General features: G+C 42.2%; 1 protein-coding gene and 1 long non-coding RNA gene across 2 annotated transcripts; one reads left to right on the forward strand and one right to left on the reverse strand.

The window, feature by feature from the left end:
* Positions 1-1,294: 1,294 nt before the first annotated feature.
* LOC117011332 lies at positions 1,295-7,414 on the forward strand. The gene is made up of 4 exons (XR_004420929.2): positions 1,295-1,624; positions 2,158-2,276; positions 2,438-3,267; positions 3,915-7,414. It is a non-coding gene; the product is annotated as an uncharacterized LOC117011332 (long non-coding RNA).
* Positions 6,987-24,496, reverse strand: LOC117011331 (SWI/SNF-related matrix-associated actin-dependent regulator of chromatin subfamily D member 3). The gene is made up of 8 exons (XM_033086685.2): positions 23,634-24,496; positions 23,052-23,153; positions 21,395-21,556; positions 17,021-17,118; positions 12,220-12,355; positions 9,975-10,097; positions 8,626-8,727; positions 6,987-8,529 (listed from the first exon to the last, which is right to left on the reverse strand). The coding sequence occupies exons 1-8, from the start codon at positions 23,766-23,768 to the stop codon at positions 8,476-8,478; spliced, it is 912 nt and encodes a 303-aa protein (XP_032942576.1). The 5' UTR covers positions 23,769-24,496; the 3' UTR covers positions 6,987-8,475.
* Positions 24,497-24,683: the final 187 nt, after the last annotated feature.

Consider the following 24,683-nt stretch of genomic DNA (forward strand, 5'->3'; position numbering starts at 1 on the left):
AAATGGACCGCGAGATGGACGGGGAGGGGGAGCGGGAGATGGACGGGGAGATGGACCGGGAGATGGACCGGGAGCGGGGCTGGGCAGCGATCGGGACAGGGAGGGGGGCGGCGAGATGGACGGGGAGATGGACCGGGAGATGGACCGGGAGCGGGGCTCGGCAGCGATCGGGACAGGGAGGGGGGCGGCGAAATGGACGGCGAGATGGACGGGGAGATGGACGGGAAGATGGACCGCGAGATGGACGGGGAGATGGACCGGGAGCGGGGCTCGGCAGCGATCGGGACAGGGAGGGGGGCGGCGAAATGGACGGCGAGATGGACGGGGAGATGGACGGGAAGATGGACCGCGAGATGGACGGTGAGTGGGACCGGGAGATGGACGGCAAACGGGGCGGGCTCGGCATGGCCCCGCGCTCCCGGTGCCGGGCGGAGCGCAGGTCCCGGTAGGAAAGCCAAGCCACTCCTCGGGCCGCTCCTCCGGCAGGACAGCCGGGACAGCCCCGCCCGCCCCTGCCCGCCGAGCCCAGAGGGTCCCGGCGGTGTCCGAGCCCCGCGCCCGGAGCGGACAGAGCGGCTCGGACGGGTGGTGCCGCTCCCGGCTCGGCTCGGCTCGGCTCTCAGTCCCCTTAAAATCACAGCTGAAGCAGCATTGCCCCGGTTTAAACACACAATAATGGAAGAGGAGGAACTTCCCTCAATTTAAATTCCGTTTGTCTTCACAGCCCCCGTTTTTTTCGGGATACAACTGAAAAGGGGACAAGCGTCCATCGCAAAGCCCCGGTCAGCAGCTGCTCCCTCGCTCCCTCCCTCCGCCCCTCCCGTAAGCAATGCTCCACGTCCCAGCGCTCCCCCGGGACCCGTGAGTGCTCTCACCGCCGTTCCACGAGGTACCCCCGGAGCCCACCGTGAATTCCTCTCCTCCGGCAGCTCCAGACCAAAGAGAGAGCAGCGAAACCCTTCCCGGAACCAGCCCCCAGCACTGCCCGCCCCTTCCTGCTGGTCACTGCCCACACCTGGGTCTGGTCCGTGTCCCCATCGCCCCAAGTGTCACACCCCGGGTAGTTCAGGGGCAAATCCATCCCCCAGGGGGCCCTGGGCGGTTTCTGGAGTGTCCTGCAGCGCTGGAATGACTCCGAGGTTTTTTTGTGTCCTTCTCAATGGCAGCATCATTTATATTTATTTATTAAAAACTCTCCCTCTAACCAAATAAAACCAATAAAACATTTATTTAAACTGTATCTAGGTATTTTTTATATTTTTATTTTTCATGTATTCTATGCCCACCCCTCCCTGTGAATTTTCTGGCAGGAAAGATCTGGGGTCACAGTGTGTTACTGATTTTGGGCAGAATAGGAATGCAAGGGCTTGTCTTGACACAGGGACAGTGAACACGGCAGCACAGCTTTCTGTCTTATCCAGATCCAGTATCTTTTAACTCTTTTACAGACAGGATCTCTGTCTCCAACTTGGATCCAAATCTCTGAGCTGAGACACACGGCGAAAATGTGCTGAGAGGGAAGTGCTGGAAAGATCCGTGAGTCTGAATGGATTTTCTTTTGTTATTCCAAAGATAGAAAACAGCCCTCATGAATTTGCACGTTAAGTTACCCATGCATCTGGAGGTAAGGCAGTCACTGCTGCCTGATCACTTAATCTCTGATCATTCTGTGTGTGGGGGTGTGTGGAATGTGTCCCTTGGAGTAACAGGACTCGTCCCAGACCTCTCTCTCGTTTGTGCACTGGGTGTGGGGTGTGGCATTTGGCCCTGTAAGGGACCCTTCAGAGATGTCTCCTCTGGAGAGGAAAAGCTGAACAATTGTTTTGTGGGCCCTTTCAGCTGGCAGCTTTGGATTGCATATGCTGAGTTCCAAGTACCCATTGTTCAGTGGAAGAAGTTTACTTCCATAGCAGTTTACTCTTCCTTTTTCAGGAAAAGGGAGATTTGATCTCCCTTAATGGGGACATCTGAGAGAATAGGAGGGAACTGAGGAGAAGGTGCTTGAAGTGGCACAATATTAGGGACCTGTAAGGTATCTGGTGATCACACTTGAGTCAGCGTGGGATGTGTGTCAGGAGAAAAGGCTCAGGACTGCAGGAGGTAGACAGAGCCCCTGTGGGGTGTTCCATGTCCTGTGACACTGCTTACAAATTGCAGAAAAGAAGCAGCTGAGCAGTGGAGATGTTCCCTTGCTGCACAGGCTGCTGCAGGAGCCCTCTGAGAGGATTGCCGAGTTCTTTCTCATGGATGGGGACCTGGAGGAGATCAGCAGTGATGTATGTATATCCTCACTTCTTAGAGTTCATGGAACTTTTCTCAATGCCCAGAGGTGGTAGTGCCTTTCTTGTCTCCTCCTTGTTAGGTTGCTCAGTACATTTCATTTCATCTTCCCTTTTTGGAGTCAACTGTGCACAGAATAAATGAAAAGGAGCAGCAGGAGATTCAACAGGCAAAGTCAAGGTAAACAGACACAAAATGAGGTGTCCCAGAGTCCAGGGCAATCTGCACAACTGGAGCCAGGCTCGTGAGGAGAACATACAGATATGCAGAGTGCGGGTAGAGCACCGTGATGGAAGGCTGAAGGGGTTTGGGTTGCTCCTAAAGCTTCCAGAATTAATACTGATTACACTCAAAGTGGGGGTCTTCAGAAAATTTGGACTCTGAGGGTAACTTCTCTTTATTTTGTTTCCTGTTTGCTTTCTGAGCCTTCAACTGCCTCAGTTTATACTTGCTGCGGTGTTTTCCCTTGGAAAGGATAAATGCAGTGCACACATGGTACTATTTCTGTTCTATAGCATTTAAGCCACATCAGTGCCAGATGTCCCTGTTGAACTTGAGGTCAATGACAGGATAGATCCCCTGGCAGTAGATCAGAATGCCCCACAAGCCAGAGGGGCTCCCATATTTGTGAGTCTCTGAGTCCAAGAGCACTAAGTGGCTGCACAGCAGCCATCGATTTGTTACTGGATGATGGGCTGATAATCATGTTGAATCAAAGTGTCCAGGAAATGTTTAGAAGATATTAAACTTGTCTGCCTTGGGAAGGTTTTCATTGCCATTTGCCCCGCTGGTTGCAGTTCGGGATGAAAGTTTGCAGAGGTAATTTCAATGCATTCTCCCTGAGGCACAGAGAATAAAACAGGAACACGAGTGAGGCACGGAAGATGGAGCAAAAGACAGAGTGCCAAACACACAGCAAGGACTGAGGCATACAGAGGCAAAGAGGAAAATAAGGACCTGGAGAGGAAACGACCACGACAGGTGCCGGTGAGGAGAAAGATGAGTTATATATAAATATATATATCTATTATAAACAAGTTTTATATATATATATATATATATATATAAACAAGTTGCAAGATTTCTTCCAAGTTTCTCTCCAACCATTCGTAAATGGAAGTCCATGAGTTTTCTGCTTCCTTCTGGAAAAATGAAATGATTCCTCAGCTGTGGAGCGGTCCCAGTCCAGCCCAAGCACCTGAGGAAAAAACATCTCCTCCCTGTGTTCCAGGAAGAGCTTTTCCAGGTGAAAGAACTGAAAAAGATTTGGCATAGAGCATTTTTTTTCCTGGAATAAAAACACAGGCAGATGCAGCAGCTTATCAGGACACACTGCACTCTCTTTTCCAAACGCAACTCTGGGCTCCTTTGCAAACTGCCTTGGCCATGTGGTTTTCTCCAGAAGAAATCAAGGAATTGCTCATGGCAGTTTGGAGATTACGTTATCACAAGTGAAAGAAAGTAAATAAGAAGTATTCCCAGTAAGAGCCTTGGGGACCTTCTGGGCTGAATTGGGAAGGGGACATTGATTCCCTGCTGTGCAAACACACAACAATCTCCAACACAAAGCAAAGATGTCAAGTGAAGTCTGACAGCACCACTCTGACAAACCTCATTGTCATTCTTTTTTTCAGTGACTTTTGCAATCAAACTCCGAAGGTGAAAAACCACAACTTTCCCCAGCACTGCATTCAGCCACTCTGGAACAAAACAATATTCCCAGCCAAATCGACAATGGACAATTGGCAGGGGTCTGCTCTTCAGAAGCTGGAACTACCATGACATATTAGAAGTAGTAGAAGAAACATAGTAGAAGAAATTCCATTTGATTTTTTAATGGAAGTGGCATCCACCTATTTGCTACCACAGCGGAGATGGTAACTGTGTAATTCCTACATCACCTCTCAGCATCCAAGCTTTAGCTCTAGGCTGCCCATGAGAGGAGCCAGATCTCTTCAATGGAAAGGATTTCTCACTTATTGAGTATGAAATGGCTGAAGGTGGAATCTAGTGAAAAAAGAAATTCACAGGAAAGATCTAAGGAAAAACAGTTCTCATCTTTGTCAAGTCCCGTTAAAACCTGCAAATGTTTGCCTCTCCTGTGTGTGCATTCACAAGAGAAATCCAAACACTAGAGATCATTATCAGGAGCCAAGGTACCTGTCTTCATTAAGACACGTAAGGTTGGTGCACCAGATACAAAGAAACAAAGTATTTATTGTTAAAGGCTCTTCTATTAATCACTCCAATCACTAGGCATCATACAATGGATATGGTGGCTACAGAGTAGAGGGAGTCTCTCTCTCTCTCCCTGTTCTTTATACACATATTTGCCCAGTCTCACAAACCCATAGCTGCATTTTTAAAATTGAGTTCCTCTCTTCAGTGACTTTGGAAAAGATGTTTATAATACAGGATCTGGCAGAACAGATACATCCTATTAAACAGAGCAGTTACAGAAAGGAGACCGCTTTCTTTAGGAAAAAAGAGCCTTCTTTCCCTCCTTATCTTTTTGCATTGCCATAAAAGAGCTCTCCACACAAAACCAGACCAACAACACTGATTAGCTAATACCTGATCAGCATTTTGGCAAAATTAGGAGCCCTAGGATATGCACCAATGTTGATTCATACACTAATATTTTCACTTGGCTTCCACAGGATAAGTTCTAAATGATGTGGTGTAAAAAACCTGTCAGCCCAGACGATGTCACCTACCCACCCTGCTACGTTGAACAGCTGAATCAACAGTGAAAATGCTTTGACAGTGTCTCAAAGTTATTTGCAAAACTTTTGGTTCTGTCCTTGCCCCCCACTGCCCGGGCTACACACCGAGACTGTCTCTCCCACGTACCCTCCGTGTCCGCACACACGCATGCACACAGAATGCACACACTCACCTGTGCTCCAAGAGCACTTCGCACATTATCTTGTGCTGTGTCTTACTGGCACTTCAGTGGCACTCTGCTCGATTTTTAAATTTCCTTTCCCACTGTAGTATTCTCTTTATTCCACAACTGAACATTTGCTTCCCCTTCAATCTCTAAGAAACATTCGTTCTGATTCCTGCCTTATGGCCAACAACCCAGAAGACAAAAAAACCTGTTTCTAAACCTGCCACGTCAATACTTCTGCTTCAATATACATTTCCGTCCTACTGGTACTCCAGAATTCTGCTGAACCCTTTCCTAGTTTGATGCTATATTTTCCAACAATCTATATTATCATCTATACATGAACTACTTCTATGCACAGAATGTTTTTTGCAGTATGCATAGATTTCTATTGTACTGTGGCAACAGAAGAGCCTGAAACATTTTCTTGTTGTCTTTCATGCACACAAAAAGACAAGCATCCTGAACTTCAAGTAAATTTCTCATTCACAGTCTGTCATAATTACCTGCCTGTTCAGAGCCACTACCTTTCATTTTCAATGCTCAGGCAACATTCGGTCTAGCTGCTTCCAGTATTGCTCCATTATTTCTCTTCAAATAAAATCTCTCTTTGTTTTGTAAACAAGTAAGCTCTTAGCTGCACCTATGGAACAAAGGACAAAATTTTTCTATGACTGTCTTGAGTAAAAGACCCAAACAGCTCCTGAACACAGGAAAAAGGCATCAAAATCTCAAATCCCAGTTTAACCAAAGGAAAGACACTTGACAGCCATTCCTAAGACTCACTGGTAGTGACCAGTCTTTTTTTATAGACAGTGGGATATAAGAATTTAGATTCTGGATTGCTATGTCCAGTGCCATCTCCGGTGGCTGATTCATGCACACCCCCATTTCAGTATAACCCTGCTGCTAGACAGAGCTGCAGCTTTCAGTGATGCAGTTGTGGCACCAACACCACGTGAGTTTCGTTAATTTGCTCCGAAAGAGACTTGGAACCAGATCCATCCAATTAATTCTACAGAGGTTCTAAGACCAGGCTGGACTCCAGTATGTTGTCAGCTGTGGCAGATGACTGGTATTGCTCTCAAATGTCTGCCACTTCAGTGGGAAGGCTCTCATACCCCAGAATTCCCTGGAAGACATTCTGCAGGCATCTATCTCAGTCCCGTGCCCTTCTCATATCCCTGTATATCTTTCCCTGCATTTCTTATTCCTGCAGACTGAGCACAGCTCCTGAATGTAGCTGCTCTGTTTGCCACATACAAACAAGAGTTTTATACACTGAGCAGCATGCACACACTGGACACAGAAGCATAACAAATACAGAAGCACAGTGGCAGATGACCCCCACTGTTTTTCCCTTGTAATGCTTGCTTCTAGCCCAATTAGCAGAGTCCTAAATTAAGTAACATTTCAAGTCAATCACTGTGGCAGCCTCACAGCTCCTCAGCATAACCAGTTCAAGACTGTAGGATTTCTCATTTTACTGTGAAAATAGGTTTTAACACAAGAAGGAATAATTTCAAAAAGCCATTCCCAGTAAAAGGCCTCAGACAAGGAGCTACTGCCGTACTTTTTCTCACACCAACAGGTCTTGTGTGAGAACACTGCCATCATATAAATTCAATCAAAAGTAAATTTTCCAAAACATCTCTGAACACAATGGACAGACTAAAAGCTATGGCACTATTAATGTGAAAACAAAGGTATTAAATAAAGTGATAAAGAGAAGACTATCTCTTCTGTGACTGAACAGAACAACTTTTATGTTAAACTAAGAGAGAAATTGGCAAAGACAGCAGAAAACACAACATTAGAGAAAAAATGAATTTATTCAGAAGAGCTGCCTTCCTTCCATACCATATGTGAATTTGATTCTCTTTCCAAGGAAGTGAAAGAAAGGAGGTGAAAAGGAGTAATCTAGAAGAGGATTTTGAGTACCACATCAAATGGACAGTTATACTTTGGCAGCTGCTTTTTGGACGAGAAATCATGTTGGGCCTTTAATTATAACTCATCTGTGCACTACAAAAAATGAGGAGGGGGACGATTTAAGGAAGATGTCCCTGCTTCCAAGTAATTGTTCTATAAATTCCCATTATCTGAATTTATCGCACATTTCCGAAGATGATTTCCAAGGGATATGTTCTCTGTGCTATTTAAGGCTGATAATGCTTTATAACGCAACAGCATCCAAAATAACCAGCATGTATCATGTAAGGCAGAGCTAAATAATTCATAGTAAGAGGCAGTTTACCAATGATCAAAATGTGAGACCAATCTAGGGACTCTCTTAACCTCCTGAAGTAAAGAAAAAACTACCATGTGATATGAAGTTAAGCTTCTTGGACTCTACACCAAGAATTAGGAAGTTCTTTTCAGTGATGAACCCTACAGCCATACAGAGAAACATTTAAATAATCTGGTATTTTACATATATACTTATCGTTAATATCTACTGTGTTAAAGACAGTCATCAGCAAAGCACCATTACATTGTTTTCATTTTCTCAGAATGCCTCATTTGTTGCTAATACCACAGATATTAAGGATGCATAAGAGCTCTTATCCCAGGGATGATTCTCTTTCTCTCAGAACAGTGCAGGGATCATACCCATCTAGTGATACGTGATTCAATCTACCTTTCACTGCTGGGACAAGAGGAAGAGAAGTTATTTTTATCTGTGGAAGAGATGGCCTGACTATATGTCTTTCTTCCAGATGGGCTCTGCATTCCAGGATACGAACACTCCTAGTTTGTTCTTTCAGGTGGTGAGACAGCTTCTTGCATTGGTCCAGCTGCAATAAAAACTCTATTCAGGAATATAAAGCATTCCAAAGCTGTAAGAAAGACTATCTTGTCTAATTCCAGATAAGCTACTGTTTGAGACTCTTGGGTACCATAGCGTAAGAACTTAATTTCTCTACATCTGAAGTCTCCTAGAACACCTACCTCAACCTCCCCCTCAGTGCCACCCACAATTCTAAGCATAGCCCATTAAGATTTGCTGTGCAGTGTCTAACTTTCCACTAAAACTTAACAATGTGCGTTGATGAGTGAACCTTTAGTCTTCTTTCACACTGACAACTTGTATGGTGCTGTCTCTGGCATGGAATGGTTTGAGACATCCATCCTGGGCAAGATTTTCAAGGGTCACTCTAAAGCTGGTGTTCTGACTGGTGTGTTGATGGCATGTTCTCATCCAGTCAGGAAGCAGGTTCATGTGTAACAGTGAGCTAAGTAACACTGAGAAGTCCACTGGTTTGGTGGTCACGATGCCAATGGAATCTTGTGAGCAGTACTTATGTGTTACGCACTCCCAAAGATTGTTCCAATTCCTGTCGGCGCTGCTGGATCTGAAAGAAAAAGACACACTGTACAGTTTAGCAGATTAAATTGTTCATGGCAGGAAATAAATTTATAAGTCAGCAGTGTGGATATTTATTTCATACCTTGCAGTAGAAATATCTGCTCACAGCTTCTTGAGACCACGGCTCATGATAAAATTCAGCTCTGCGTTCTTCCTCTGGGTTTCCAACCACATCAGTCATCACCTGTGACAAAAATAAAACCAATTTCACCATAGCTCTTCTACCACATAGAGAAACTTTCAGATTTACTCAGAGTGAAAATTTATCTACATTACACATAAAAATGGTCAGAACTGTTCTCACAGCCCAAAGTAAATGGACGATGTGTGCTTACTGCCAAAACAGGATCATAAAATGATCAAATGGTTTGTGTTGCAAGAGACCTTTAAGCTCATCTCATTCCACCCCCTGCCAAGGGCAGGGGCACCTTCAGGTCAGGTGTCGAAGGTCAGGTGCTCCATGCCCTGTCCAATCTGCCTCCAGGGACAGGGCAGCGGGGCTTTGGGAACCATTCTACAAAAAGACAGAATTCTGATGACTGTGTCTCCAGCATCACAGAATCACAGGTAAATATAGTTATTGGTATATTTTGAGAAGCAGTGTGGTGGAATCTGAACTCTGATGCCAGCAGGGCAGAACATTCATAGAAAAGGCTCTTATGGGACTAGTTGTCAGTCAGGGAAAACCCTGAGCAACTATTCCATGTATTTAGCTAGAGAAGTTCCATAACACCTTTGTTTGTAAGTTCCTCAAGTCAAAGTATGCTTTATTTAAACATACTTTCAGATGCCTGTCCCCTTTGAATACAATATAAATAATAACCATACTCTTTAACAGTAGATTTTTGGAAGACTAGTCACTTAACAATATGCATTTATATAAGAAAGACACAGTAATTTTATTAAAATAATTTAATGGATTCAATAATACAATTGATTTTGAGGCATGTCAGTTAAAGGCATAAAATGTGAAACTTTATGAAGAACAAATTATTAATTTTTGCTGCTAAATAACTGAACTTCTTTACATTCCACTTCCTGCATATCTCAAAGAAAAGCTCAAGGACAGCTGATAAGATTAAATTATGAACCAACACCTAAATTGTGTTCTCATACTATAGAATGTTCCTGATGAGTTTTACATAGCTTTGAATTTACAGAACACATCAACAAAGCCCTGCATTTTGAACTTACTGTCCAGCCACAAATTGACCTACTGCTCCCATGAAACACCACTGTTCCACCGGAACCAGAATACAACCTAAACTATCTTTCCTGCATACTGTCTACTCTGGGATTGCAGTAGTCCACTCATTGTCTGTCTGCGACCAATTATCCATCCTAGATGTTTGGCTATACAGTCTGTATATGTTTGGATAAAATTCTTCCATTCTGGTTCCGCTATTCATTCTTTTTCAAACCTTAGCTCACCTTAAGATCCCTACTTTGGGACCGGAGAAGGTCTTGGATGTATCCTTTGGGATCCTTGGAGAAACTCAGCATAAAATCACGTTGTATTTTTAGCTGATTTATGGACTCAATTGTCTCATGAATCTGACAGAAAAGAAACACAGCAGGTATTCTTTAATTTCTCCCATGCTCCAGTGACCATCAGGTCAGCTCCGTTACTATCTTTGTACTCCTAGTAATGCACAAAGGTGACAATTCTACACTACAAACTTGTGCAGCCCTTCCTAGGGCTTGTTCAGTTCAAAAAGCAGCAACTTAGCTGCAATCCTGCCACTACATTTCATTTTGGTTTCACTTGTACTTCTGCAATACAAGTATGTACAGGATTCTCCTTCACTTCCTGCATTGAACTCCTGCTTGGCATGCAGAACTAAGCCATGTCACTGCAAAATGTAATAATTTCCTTCGTAGAATCACTTTGTCTGCCAAGACTGGGATCTTTCAGGAAAGGTGATACATAAATATGCAATTAAGCAGTGCCCAGTACAGGAAAGCAGTTATTCCCCTGGTTACCATCTTCATCATCATCGTCATCATCATCATCATCATCATCATCATCATCATCATCATCATCAATATCCTACTGTAATCCTTAAAATCTCTAGCAGTTTCCTGATCAAGTCCATGTCAAATGAATAGCCATGACTTCTAGACTTTTTCTTAAGAGAAAGTCTGTAAAAGTCACAATGGCTGAAAAAAGAAGAGCATGAACAATGACAAATCATGAGTATGGAAGGTTTCTAGAAAATGAATCATATCTTCAGAAATATTATGGCAGAAATACTAACTAGCAGGGAAGAATGAAGACTGAAGAGGAGTCAGGGTCCTATAATGGATAATATCATCAAGTATGAACAGATAAAGGACAGTTCATTAATCACTTGCACATAGACACACACAAAAGTAAACTTTTACTACCCTGTTCCTCTAACATCCTAGTTTGAAACAGTAAACCTATCTTGTTTAGCTTCATGTATTCATCTCTTCTGCCCAAACAGCTAAGGTGACCAAGTACGTGGGAGAAAATAATCGTCCTGTGATCTGGTTAAGCCATTGAGGCCACCAGTGTAGGTACGTTAAGAGAAGAGAGGTGCTGTCAATTTAAAATAATTCATTTTTGGGAAAATGGTGTGTCTGTGCAGAGTGAACTCCAGTGGTGTATGCTGATTTCCCAGGAGGGGACTCCATGGTAGCACAGCAATGCAATGCACAGAGGGTAACAGGAGCAGCCCATGTCCATTCACCCAGCAGTAACTTCACTGATCACAGTTTGCCCTGTGCTGTAGCAAATATTCAAAAAAGAGGTGACACAGACATGGGAAAAGGTGAGTGCGACAGGGAACAGAATAACCCTATGCACGCTGCTTGCGAGCTTATATAGGCTGGGAAACAACTGACTGAGCAGCTGCCCTGCTGAAAAGGACTGTCTGCAAGAGCCATAACAGCAAAGATGCTGCAACAGTTACCAGAATCCATTGCATTGCTGGTGCCCAGAACCCCTTTAAAATTGCATGAAGACCAGAGTTTAACATATTTGTTTGTATTAGCAGTAAACAAAGAGAACCTGGGCCTTGCTCTGAGAAGGCATTTTTGTTTATCCCTCATCAACCCAAATTAGCCATTGACACATGCCAGGACTAGCTACCAGCCCCTAGGACCTGAACCTCTAAAACAGCCTGCAAAACCAACCACTGCCTTAAGACATATATTATAATTTAAATATTTATATATCATACATGATCCTCTTCCACTAACACTTAAAACTGCTAAAATACTCCAAGTGATTTTCCTGCCATGCATGTTCCATATTTCCACCTAACACAGAGAGCTAATCTGCAGTTATGAACAAAAAACCCATGCCTGAGTATGAGATTCTCCTAGTTTTGGTTCAGCAATTTAGCAAGATATCATGACCTCTCCATAAAGAGTTAGTAATACAGTTCAGGTGGTTCTCAAGTGTCAGGGACTCAGTACACTACCTGTGAAACTATCACCTCAACAACCATGTCAGGGCTTGGATCAAATCCGAAGTGCCATTCACCCTGATGCATTTTCCACTGCATTTGGCTGAATCACCCCTTGAAAGCACATGCCCTCAACAAGTCTCATCTCACAACATTACTGTCTTTGACGCAAGACACCAAACCCACATGAAGCTACACAATGAGTACATGTACCATGGGATACTTGACTCTTGGGCTCATACCTTGTTATCCAATGCTGTTATCTCCTGTTGGTTAGCTGTTGAGAGAAGAAAACTACTCATCTGGCCCTTTAATGGGTCTTCAACTTCTACATCTATGTCATAACAGGCTGTCTTCTTCTGATCGTTGGGGTCAACACTATGGAGAATATAACACAAGATCATGAGAACTGCCATAATGAATCAGTATGAATTTTAATCCAGCCCAGAATTCACTCTTCAATAAAGCCTGTTGCAGATGCTGTGAAAAAAGATTAAGAACAGGGAATCTTTATATATTTTCATATTCGGGTATATTCTCTCTTTTTTTTTTTTGGGTCAGATTTCACAGACTTCTGAGCTGGAGCTTTTGCCCAGACCATCAAATTCAATTTCTAACATACTCCTGAGACCTGTTACGCTAAATACCAGTATCATTCTTTGGCTTGTCCTGTCCAGAACTTATATTTAATTTGCCAATGTTTAAACTTAACATTTACTTTATTGTTAGACTAAAGTTTCTTATCAAGAAAAAGGTCTTCAGTGCAGCAGTTGGTAAATCATACTTGTCACTATCACTTGCGATATAAAAATGCTGACTTTGCAACCCTACCTGTGAAATGTGCGGGTTGTGTACATCTGCAGTAGGTAGCAAAAAAATTTGGTCAGGATCTAATTGAGCTTGACAGACTTGGGGGAGTGAAAGAACTTCCAGGTATGGATTTGCATTAGGAGCGTTGTAAGTGGGTGGAGGAAGGTGATCCTTCTCTATTCTCAAGACCAATGAGGATGCACCTGGAGTACTGTGTTCAGTGCTGGGCTTCCCAGTGCAAGAAATATATGGAGCCACTGGAGAGAATTTTGGAAAGGGCCATGAAGATGATTAAGGCATTAGAGCACCTCACCATTAAGGAAAGGCTGAGATGTCTGGGACTATTCAGCCTAGAAACCAGAAAGCTGGTGGGGAGGGAACTTACCAAAACTTGAAGGGATGGTTTAAAGAATATAGAGCCAGGATCTTTTCAGTGGTACCCAGTGACAGGACAAGAGGCAGTTGGTGCAAACTGAAACACAGGAGGCTCCATCTGAACACCACGAAACACATTTTTATTGTAAGGGTGACCAAGCAATAGCACAAGTTGCATAAGACCCTCAAAGCCCATCTGCTGTTCCCCCAGCCCAGAGCCTCCCATGCTGGAGACACTCCAAAGCCATCTGGAAATGGCTGTGGCCAAGCTGCTACAGGTGGCTCTGCTTGAGCAAAGGGAGTTCATCTGACCAGATGATTTCCAGAGGTCTCTTCCAACCTCAAACATTCTGAGAATCTGTGATGCTGTGGCTGCCTGCAAGATGATCAGCAGCAGAAGGAAAGCTAAAGAAAAAACCCAGGTCCGGGTCTGGTTCCACCGCTTGTGTCCAAAGCCACAGAGAAGGCTCCACGTTGTCTTTGGCTCGGTTGCTCCTGGCTGAGTCCTGAGCCCAAGCCAGTCAGGGCAGCAGGGCTGTGCAGAGGGACCCTGACAGGCTGCAGAAACAGGATGGTACTTCAGCACGGTAAAGTTCAGCACAGGAACAGCTCTGCTCCTGGCACAGCATGACACCGTGCAGGAGGACAGGTGGGCATTGGTGGGGTAGAAAACAGGCTGGCAGGAGAGGACTTGGGGGCCCTGATGGACAGACAACAAGTGCAGAAGGAGTCTGTGGGGTAAAGCAGCCATAGCAAAGGCCAGCTGCAAAAGGGACTCTATTAGTGCAGGTGCTGCCATCAAGGCCAGGAAATAGGCTCTTCCTTGCTAGGCCACGCTGGTGAAACTGGATCTGGACTGGTGGACACAGGACCACAAAGATGTGACGCTCTGGAGCGAGGCCTGCAGAGAGGCTCAGTAGGATGGGGGCTGGAGCACAGACCTACCGAGAGAAGCTGCAAGAGCTTCTCCAGCCTGGAGAAGAAAAGAGAAAAGGAGATCGCCTGGGAGAGTGCAACAGCCATATGGACGGGTGAAGCACAGACAGGGCCAGCCTCCCCTTGGAGGTGCACGAGATTAGGGTGAGAGGCAGCTGAAACTCACCGCACTGTGGGCAATTCACTCCCTATAAGGAAGTGGTTTGCAAAAAAATCATGATAGTCAAAAAGGGGGAAGTCAGAGATAACCTGTTTGTACTAGAAGAATATCAGAGAGCTATGCTTTGCAGTCTGCTTATGTTCTTTACTAGTGTGGAAGATGTCTCGGTTCTTTGCAGAAATCCCACAGAGATTGTTATTTCTTTCACCTCTGATTTCAGGTGTGCCAGCTGCAATTAGGAGTGCAACTCCAGAAAATCTCCACTTCTAGCTTGAGCTCAGGTAACACGTGACTTCCAGCAGTTCTACATTTGATGCATTCAGTATCGTGGGGATCAGAAACCACTACAAAATCTATATTTTTAACTGCATTCTACCTGGTACTTAAAATATTTGTCAACATCAGAAACTTTTTGTTCATCTCTACTGTATGTCCACTTCAACCCCACTGTATTGTTTCTTCTGGTTTTTCAAAAGGAAGGTTGTTGGTGCCCCAAAGAGTGATTCTACAATACTATTATAATTTCTAGAACAAGTTTAGAATACTTCAAATTTTTGTCTCTGTGCATATTGTCTAGAACTAGAACGAATAATTTTGATCTATCTGATCTTCCTGCAAAAGGCAGGCCTGAGGATTTACCTGAATTAAGAGCACGTATTATTTGCAATCACTAGTGATGCAAAATTCCCTGTAGTAGTATGCTGGTTTTGGTTGGGATAGAGTTCATTTTCTCCATAGCAGATGGTATGGGGCTGCGTTGTGAATTTGTGCTGGAAATGGTGGCTCACACAGAGATGTTTTTGTTATTGCTAATAGTTGCTTACAACATGTTGAGACCTTTTTAGCTCCTCACACTGCCCATCATCGAGGAGGCTGGGAGTGCACAAGGAGCTGAGAAGTGATACAGCTGGGACAGCTGACCCCAGGGCTACTCCAAACCCTGTGGCGCCATACTGAGCAGTAAACTGGGCCAGGTGTTCACTGCTCAGGGTCTCGCTGGGCATCACTCGGTAGTGAGCAATAGTTTTCATCTGTATCACCTGTAGTGCTGGATTTCGTTCATCACCATCATCATCACCATTATCATTTGTTATACTATCTTTATCTCAACTTGTGAATTCTCTCCCTTTTACCTTTTCAACACTTCCTCCTGCCCTGCTGGAGAGAGAACGAGCGGATGGGGAGTCTGAGCATTTGCATGATCCTGTTTTAAGCTTGGTTGGACCAGGCCCTTAAGTAGCCTGGACAGACTTTGAACCTGATTTGAGTTTGGACAGGGGAGATCTCAATGACCACCAGCAATCCCTTCTACTGTAAATTATTCTGTGATGAGTCTAAAAATTACTTACTTTCTTTAAATTCAGTGACAGACATTCAGATCTATTTTAGCTTAGCCCGACACTGTAAAGACTTCACTGCAAAAGTACTGCTTGTTTCCAGGAAATGAATTCTTCCTTCTTCTACACAGTTATATCAGTACTGCTCAAGGTTGTCAGATGCTGTGTGGTGCACACGGTGTATTAGAGAATGCTGCGAGACACAAAGCTGTTCCTTTGTCACACACACCTGTTCTTTAGCCAGTACCTGACAAAAAACACTTTCTCAGTACTTTTCTGTCATCTCGCTGCCCCTGGAAACATAATCACCAGTTCCTTGTCATTTTTCTCTAAGCAATGACTATCTAACTCTGAGGAACTCAGCTTTATGGTGGTCCATCAGACAGGTCACTGAGTTGTGCCCAATGACAGTACGTATACAGCTCTCAATCTGCACAGCTGCTAAGCTGCTTTTTCATTACTCTGATATATTCAAATGGATCAAAAAGCAAATTTTATTTTGACAGCCTATGTAACATTTAAACTTCTTATTACATATATAATAAATTTAAAATAAAGAGCCCAATTTTAAGCAAATTCAGAAACATTGGCTGTCAATATTCTGTAGGAAATCAAATCAGTAACTTAAATAATAATGTTAAAACACCCAGAATCAGAGTTTTCACCCTGACCACAAAGTGACTTAGAAAAGACTGAAATATATGAACAGTAAAGTTGCGATCCCCAGAAGTTCCTTTATCACCACTCCTCCATGAAACACAGTTGTCACTTAAATAAGGCACATGCTGGAAGAGCCCTGGAGAGCTGAAAGTTGAGTTTCATCTGCTATGCCACAAAGACATCTGTTTTGACAAGGATATGAAAGTTCAGTATCTTGGTCACAATGACCTCCTCTGAATCCAGGCATTCTTTGTTGTAAATCTCTAGAGATCCCTTGACTCCTTGGCATCCTCAGGACAAGACTAACAGTCAAAGAGCTGACCCAATTCCAACAAAGCATGAATGGAATGGTCCTGCATTTGAAATCATAATGCTGTTGTACATTTTACATGATATATCAGTGATTAGAATGATTGCCATAATGTACAATACCCCATTTCAATTTCTTTTTTATCTCTTTTTGTGGGTTCAAACTTTCATTCCCCTCTCCTCAGGGAAAAAACCCAACCAACTCTCTCAGTGGTATTCTAGGAAATATTAAAGCCGTTTTTCATACTCCTAGAAAACTGGTGCTGTGCTAGTGAAAATAATTCAGAATTATACAAACTACAATGACACACAGAACGAACACAAAACAAAGTCCAAGGTATTCACCTGGGAGTTATAAGAACTGGATTCTGGTCCCTACATCTACTGCAGCTGTTTCCGTACTTTATCTAGTGAGTGTTTTGCATGTGAAAGTACTGAGCTGATCAACCAGCTTACCTGATGATGTGGTTTATCACTATTGGGTCTGGTGGCAGCAGAAGGTTAGTGAGTCTCTGAGGAATTTCAGAAAACTTTAGCCGTGGACAGTCAAAGATCTAGAACACAATAAACAACAAGTGTTGTTTGTCCAAAGCTTATCTTGCAGTTAAATGAGAAAGTAAGAAACCTGCAGATCAGAAGGAACTGAGGCAATTACAGAAGGTGATTTTGAAAGCTGTAATTCAGGTTCCTTGCACAGATTAAATTTTCGGTCACTTCTGTCCCTGTACTTTCATCTGGGCTTGCAGACATATCCATCAGGTCGTGACAATTTCAGGTGTCTCCCTTTTGGTTTAGCAGCTGGAGGGAACAGGACACTTTACTGGGACATCAGGATCAACTGTATCAATGATGTGGGAGAAGCAAATACTCCCCCTCTTACTGAGGGTTTACAGCAGCATATTGTAAAGAAAATGACTGAATTTTTTTACAAGAGAAAACATGAAAACAGTTTGCCTCTTTTCCCACAAGGAATGTTTCCCGCAATATTTCATGCTAAAGAAAAAGACAAGAAAACATTTCTGGATTATAAAACCATTTGTAATTTGTGGGGGTTTTAGGATTATGGAAAAATAAAGTCAATGTGATATTATTTATTTTTAACCAAAGCCTGAACAGCCTCTTGGGAGGGATTCACCCCTTTCCAAACAATGGTTCATGGTTACTTTCTCTTTACTATGGTCCAGAATCACAGACTCACAGAATATGCTGGGTGGGAAGGGACTCACCGGTCATTGAGTTCAACTCCTGGCTCTACACAGGACAAACCCAAAAAATCACACAATGAATTTCTACTGAATTCCGGGAGAAAAAAAAAACATCTTCTGGAAAGAGTTAAAAGCCATAGAGTTTGGAAATTTTCTGTGAGCAACTGCAGTGCATTGCCATGAATATAGAAACACTCTTTACACCTGGAGTTTTCAGAAATATAATTATTATAGTCTTTGTTTCCTACTGAGACTTTTAATGCTCTGAACAGGCAAACAGACTTTTCTCTAAAGATATTCCATTTAAGCTGTCCTTAAAAAATCCCAAACCTGAACTTCCTATATATTAACATTTGCCTTAAAATATTCTCTTATTTGGAGGCAATTTGTTGACATGTTCAGGCCTATGCAAATGCCTCTTAGGGAAACTATTTTCATCTGACAGAAGAGATCCACTACTCATGGTATTGTATCTAGAAACAACCTTTGCAGCTCCAGAGACAAAGGATGCAGGCAGGGTTGAAAATAAAGGACTCTCAGTTTGTAGAATAGACATACAAAGTCAGATGCTCTAGGTCCTCAGAAAGGGTATCTTTTGAAATTGACAGTTTTGTCAAGTGAGTGAATTTGGCAGCAGAAATACCTAGGAGTCAGGTCTAGGAACCATTTGCAAGGTTCTATTGCTTTTGAAATACCTTTGAATCCTTTTTCTTGCTTTTGCTTGTAACACAGTCTGTGTGCTACAATCTCCCTGCTGATGTAAACAATGTTTTTAAAACATAAAAGGATCCATCTTCATCAGTTCTAAAATCTGTGTTGGACTCGTCTTCATCCAGGAATTGAGCCAGCTAGTTTCTGAAGAACAAGGAAGTAACAAAACCTGCTGAGTCGGTAGATCACTCCTTATTTGAGTTCTGATTTCTGACACTTGATAGAGATGACTGTGGAATTCCCATGCAAAATCGCTTCACACCAAGCTCCATCCCATCTGCTGTCACCACTGGCTCAACACTCAATGTCAAAGTCCTGGCATGGATGCATGCCCGAGTGACAAGAGCTTTAAGAAGGGAAAAGGGATCAAGGACACACATTAGTGGGAGGAGGATGGGAGGCTGGAAACTAAAGGTGGGTGGAATTTCCCTAAAGCTTCTCACATTCCTGTCTAACCGGAGTTAGTGGTCAAAACTAAGTAAGGCTCTGAAAGCCTCTCTGGCTACAGTGATCCTGGTGGGTCAGGTAATTCATTCAGTAATAATTTTTTAGTCTGTACTGTTTTGTGCCTTTAGACATAACCACAATACAGCAGTTCAGGATTCAGAAAAGCTGGCATACCAAATAAGACCAGTATCACAAGTGGAATGGCAGAGGCACTGGCACATTATATACTGCTCCCCTGAGTGATACACACACTTTTTCTTCCAGGAGTTACGTGGCTAAAATTACAGAATCTACAGAAATATCAAACTGGAAGGCATTACTAACCCAATTCCTTTGGCCTCCATCTCTCAACCTGAGAGTACTAGAGTGAAAAACAAAAAAAAACCCTCATAATGAAATATTTCATTTATTGTAAGAGGTTTCAGATTCCTAAGCAGTAGCATCAGTTTTCAAAGCAAGATCAGCTAATTAGGACAATTTTGCCAGAGACCTAAGGAAAACAGAAATACTCAAAACAATCTCATTTATGATTTAAATCTGTGCAAGCACTGCATTCTTATGAAACTATTCCAGATTAGCCAGCTCTTACAGGGTGTGAGACTCAGTCTTCTAGAAAAGCAATTAGCTACTTCCCAACTCTCTCACTTGACTCATCTTCTGAGGATGAGAAGACAATTATCAGGTGTCATAGCATTCCTGCAGAGTTCTAAGACAAAGGAGACCTAAGAACAGATAAGTTTCTAATGAGATGCATGAGGAGAAGACAGCTTCAACAAGTTCTTATTTTAGCAAACTTCTTAAACGGAAAGTTAAAATAAATAAAAGTGATAAGGCATTCCTGCTTAGTAAAAACAAGATACGTACATCTGTACAGGGTCACACAAAGGATCTGCTGCAGACCTACCCTACTATCCTGCCCTTGGTAGTGGCCAAAAGTGAATACTAAAGGAAAAATGTAAGAACAGGAGAAGCATATACTGATTCTTCCCAAAAAAACCTCCCCCAAACTTCCACAGCTTTGCATTTAAAACAGCCCAAGATTTTTCATCCATTGGTTTGTCACTTTTGGAACCTATATACACTTCTAGTATTTGCAAGGTTCTATTGCAAGGAGTTTTGAAGTTGAAATATGCTTGAGTCCGTTTATTTTCAATTTGCTACATGCCAATTTTAGTTGATGGACTGTAATTATTCACCAAAATATTAAAAATTACTGCTTTTCCACCTTTTTCTTTCTGTTTATTATTTTTCAAATGTTTTTCACCTCCCCTTCCCCATCTCCTCTTTGGGCTGGCAGAAACAAAACTCAGACTGAATTGGCTGTAGATAAATAAATAATGTAAATAAAATCCTCTAATCAAGAGAACAAACAGAATTTTAATTTTGTCAAAAATTCATACGTGGTTTTAATATGGAGTTTTCGCTATTTGTGAAAAAGACTGTATGTTGTAATTCTCAAAAAACCAAAACCCAAACAAACAAGCGAGTAACTATATAATCCTGATCACTGTGGATCTATATCCCTAAAAATAGCATACCCATGAGTCTCACAATTATTTTGTTGCATTTTGTATTTTCAAATGTTCAAAGCTGTCTTTAGGTTTACTTCAAGCATTGGCTACTTTGAACTGTTGTAGGACAAATTAATAACAGAAAATAAAAACTTAAAAAGAAAACCAGGTCACAAGTTTCATCACAACATTTACTTTCATTGCTTGCTAAAACACTACTTATTCATTGTAACTGCCAGTACTTTCTTACATAGAAGTATGTCACAAACCCTACTTTCAATTACTTTCACAATAAGTCATGTAAGCCTGAAAAGCAAAGCCAGGTAAGACAGTGATAGCTCAGTTAACATTACCTTTCAAAAAAGACCCCCATAATCATATTTACAGAAAGGGCAGAAATGCTTTTAAGTGGCCTTCTTGGTTAATTCTAGAGGTCATTGTGAAAGACAAAAAGTCTTAACATGCTACTTTCAAAATATCATGTAGATCATTAAGGGTATTTCAGTATCTGAAGAACATTTAAAAAAATACAGTTTTTTAAATTGTATCTTCCATGTCTCCTTCCTTCATAAACAGGGAAAGAGAACGGAAAAAGATAGGTCTACATATGATTTGATAATGAGATTCAGCAGATTATTTAATGTTTTTTAGTATAAAATGATACAATGGAGGAAAAAACACCATTCAGTCATTACAGAAGTCCTCCTTCCTGGAAAGGCTACAACTCTTGTAGGAGTTCTGAACCACCAGATGCAGGGGGTTTTGACAACACTGGTACATGGAGAGGGTGTTAATTGTATTAGTTGTAGTGCCTGCTGAAAGCCAATTTGGTACTGAGGATACCGCAAATCATTAAGGGAAAATAAAAATCAGTCATTTTCATTCATCCCAAATTTGTGGCTGGCTGGCTGTTACAGTTTGCTTCTAAAGAGCTGCTGTGTCCAAAAAAGAGTTACCTGCTGGAAGTACTTGTCGCAGTTAATGTATTCCTTATCGTGGGAGTCTTGCAGCTTGTTTGTTTTGATGTACTGCCAGAGAGCCTGGATGATGGCTGAGCGTGTCTGCGTGTGGATCCCCAGCAGACGGGCCAGCCGCGGGTCCAGCTTAAACTGGGGAGGCTGCAACAGAAAGCCAAGGAGGTGGCAATACAGAGGAAAGCAGACAGATACACAAGTCTGAAGTTTCAGTGTTCATTCTCAGGGGACTCTGTTCCTAAGGAGAAGCATCCCATTCAGCGGCAGAGACTGCAAAAATACAAGTTTGTATTTTTGTAGCCCACCACTGATGTTCTGGAAGAGGAACATTGTACCTGCACACAGACTACATGTAGTGCATGCTTTAAATAATAAAAACTTGCACAAAGACTCAGAAAGAGTTTTCCCTTTCAACACTGATGCAAAATTTGACTTTTGGGAATGGGAGAAGAAAAAGAACAGCCCTTCCTCTGAACTACTGGAAATTAACCACAGAGAATGGGAGAAGGAAGGCAGGATACACTTCCACAGTTGCTAATAACTGCTGTCTCACATCAACACACTGTCTTGGAACTGTTTGTTCAGTCATGTTCCCACCATTCTGGTCCACACCAAAACACTTATCCAACCACAACCAGTCAATGGATTTTATTTCTCTTCCTGATCTCAGTGATACAATTCAACTTTCCCATTCTTCATCTCTTGTAACATGAATTCCTTGGACAATTTGGAATTTGATGCTTCTTCAAGTGTGTATTTATACTCAGGTTTAGTATTCACCACATTATTAAGCAGGGATTACTCTGATGGGTAGCAGGTCAGCCAAAACTAGCTTTATAACAGATCAAGATCTAAGGATAAAAGAACACCTATTTTAAAGCATAAATTTATAATAATGGTGAGCATAAAAAACACATTATATTGTCATAATAATAAAACTTCTTGCTGCCTATATCAGTATTAGCCCTTATGCTCCCTAAAATTAATAAAATTTTCTCTCTGTTAACATAAAATTGAGTGTCTACATCCTGAATAGATGCTATTTGCCTGAGGCAACAGAAGGTGGCAGAGAACAAGTTCGTAAAGTTATACCACCAAAATGCATTTGAGCCTGAACTGTCATTGAAAAGCGGGATCCCACCTACTCAGAGCAGTGCATTCTCAACAGTTTTCTTAAGACAGCAACATTTCTTTCAGGTATGGTTTCAGTCATATTAGTGAGCTCCACAACTGCAGTATCCATCGTTTGTGCCAAGGTAAGGCTGTCACAGCTACACAGTCAGTTTAGGTACCACTAGCAAAAGCTACTTCTCTGAATTTTTTTAAAGAACCACACATGTAATTTGTGTGCAACTTATCTGACTATTCTCTAAGAAACTAGAGGAGGAAATGCGTATTTTTTCTGCAGGTGGACAATAAAAATACTAATTATCATAATGCCAAGATCAGTATTTTGCTAGACTATATTAGAAACTGAATTTGTCCCCTTTAAATTTTAAATAATCATTCTAACTTCAATGGACCATGTGGCATTGCAAGTACAAATATATCGGGTTTTGAGGTGTGTGACAAGATGAATTTGTTTGGTTGCACTAGGTCCCAGTGGCTGTAAGTTCCAGGCTAAAAGCAGTGCACTGACCTGGTAGTCCAACATGAGAAGTAATGTGCATCGCACGCTGACATCCCCGGGTCTCTTCACCTGGAACCCATCTGTTTCCTGGGTTGTAGGAGTTCTGTGCCACTAACAAAGGGAAAACCAAAGTTGTTGGTCTTTTTTTCACTGTTGCCCATGGAGGTGCATCTTGCACAATACCATGCCAGAATCAGACAAGTACAAGCTTTCAGAAGATATGGCAATCTAAAAAAGAAACCCGACAACAACAAAACCAAACCACAACACTCCCCCAGTCATTTCAATTCAGCTTTAGTGCAGAATTTGCTCTGCTGTTAACATACTTTACTTATTAGGAGAAATGTGCACAATATTTTCATGTTTTCATACATTCTGTTATAAGATGTGCACTGCATCACTAACACATCTATGTTTTTAGAGAAGATTCCTTTGGCAAATATTCATAAGAAGCACGGAATTCTGAAAACTTCGAAAATACCTTAAATGCCATAATGAATGCAAGGTCCCTTAAACAAGGGAGGCAACAGCACCAGGTGTTTATGTGTACCAGTAACTGGTTTGTGTGCAAAGGGTGCACAGCCTTCTCACCTCCACAAGATGATTGTCAGGTCCATAAAGATCTTTGTCCAGTTCAATAACCAAACTCTTAAAAAAAGACGAAAACTTCCGTTTCTGTTTGCTGAGCTGTACAAGCAGAAGAACCAGATATGTATAAGGCTGCATTTATTAGCTTGTGTCCTAGACTTTCTTCTCAGTCTTTCTGTCTTGAACATTAAATCCCATGTAAACCACAAGTGTGATCTAATTGAGTTCTCCCTCTGACAAACACAGGGTAAGATGCAAAAATCTCAACAGTAGTGGCAAAGTGCACAGTTTAGGGAAGATTTCCTTGACTCAATGTTATTGAAAAGGACTGGCTCGTAAGGTGAAAATTGCATGAGGAAGATCCAGAGAACGGCCATAAAGATTATCTTAGGACTGAAGCACCTCTCCTGTGAGGACAGGCTGAGAGAGCTGGGGTTGTTTAGCCAAGAGAAACACAGTTCCAGAGAGTATTTAAAGGGGGCTTGTAAGAAAGATCGAGGGAGATTTTTTACCAACAACTGCAGTGACAGGATGAGGGGCAATGATTTTAATGAAAGACTGTAGCCTTGGACTGGTCTTAAGAAAGACATTTTTCACCCAGAGGGTGGTGAGGCCTTGGCACAGGTTGCCCCCAAAAGCTGTGGCAGACTTATCCCTCAAAGTGTTCCAGGCCAGGTTGCATGAGGCTTTGAGTAACACAGGCTAATGGAAGGCGTTCCTGTCCAGGGCAGTGGCATGGAATGAGACGGACTTGAAGATCCCTTCCAACCCAAACCATTCTATGATCCTAAGTTCTCTTTCTATGATCTTGTCATCTCTCTTTATAACAGCCTGGGGTTTATTTGATGAATGCTAATTTCTTGGTCTGGTTTATCAGACTACAGTAAATTTACAAACTGCTCATACACTACGAAAAACTAATGCCTTTTAGTTTTTAATTTTCATTTAATTATCAGTATTTGTTGTTTACTGCACAGGTCATACTATCTATACTTAAAATAGAATGTCTATGATTACCTACTCTAACTCTCCACAGAATACAGGCCACAGGAT

Source organism: Catharus ustulatus, unplaced genomic scaffold (genome assembly GCF_009819885.2).
Source record: "Catharus ustulatus isolate bCatUst1 unplaced genomic scaffold, bCatUst1.pri.v2 scaffold_112_arrow_ctg1, whole genome shotgun sequence".
NCBI lineage: Eukaryota > Metazoa > Chordata > Aves > Passeriformes > Turdidae > Catharus > Catharus ustulatus.

Bases quoted from the DNA above. Each gene is read 5' to 3' on its own strand.
- LOC117011331 (XM_033086685.2), bottom strand. From the start codon at position 23,768: ATGCAGCCTTATACATATCTGGTTCTTCTGCTTGTACAGCTCAGCAAA. The intron at 23,154-23,633 runs GTGAGAAGGCTG...TCCCTTTGTTAG, and splicing joins CTGACAATCATCTTGTGGAG to TGGCACAGAACTCCTACAAC. The intron at 8,530-8,625 runs GTATGAAATAAA...TTTTTCTTTCAG, and splicing joins GCAGATATTTCTACTGCAAG to ATCCAGCAGCGCCGACAGGA.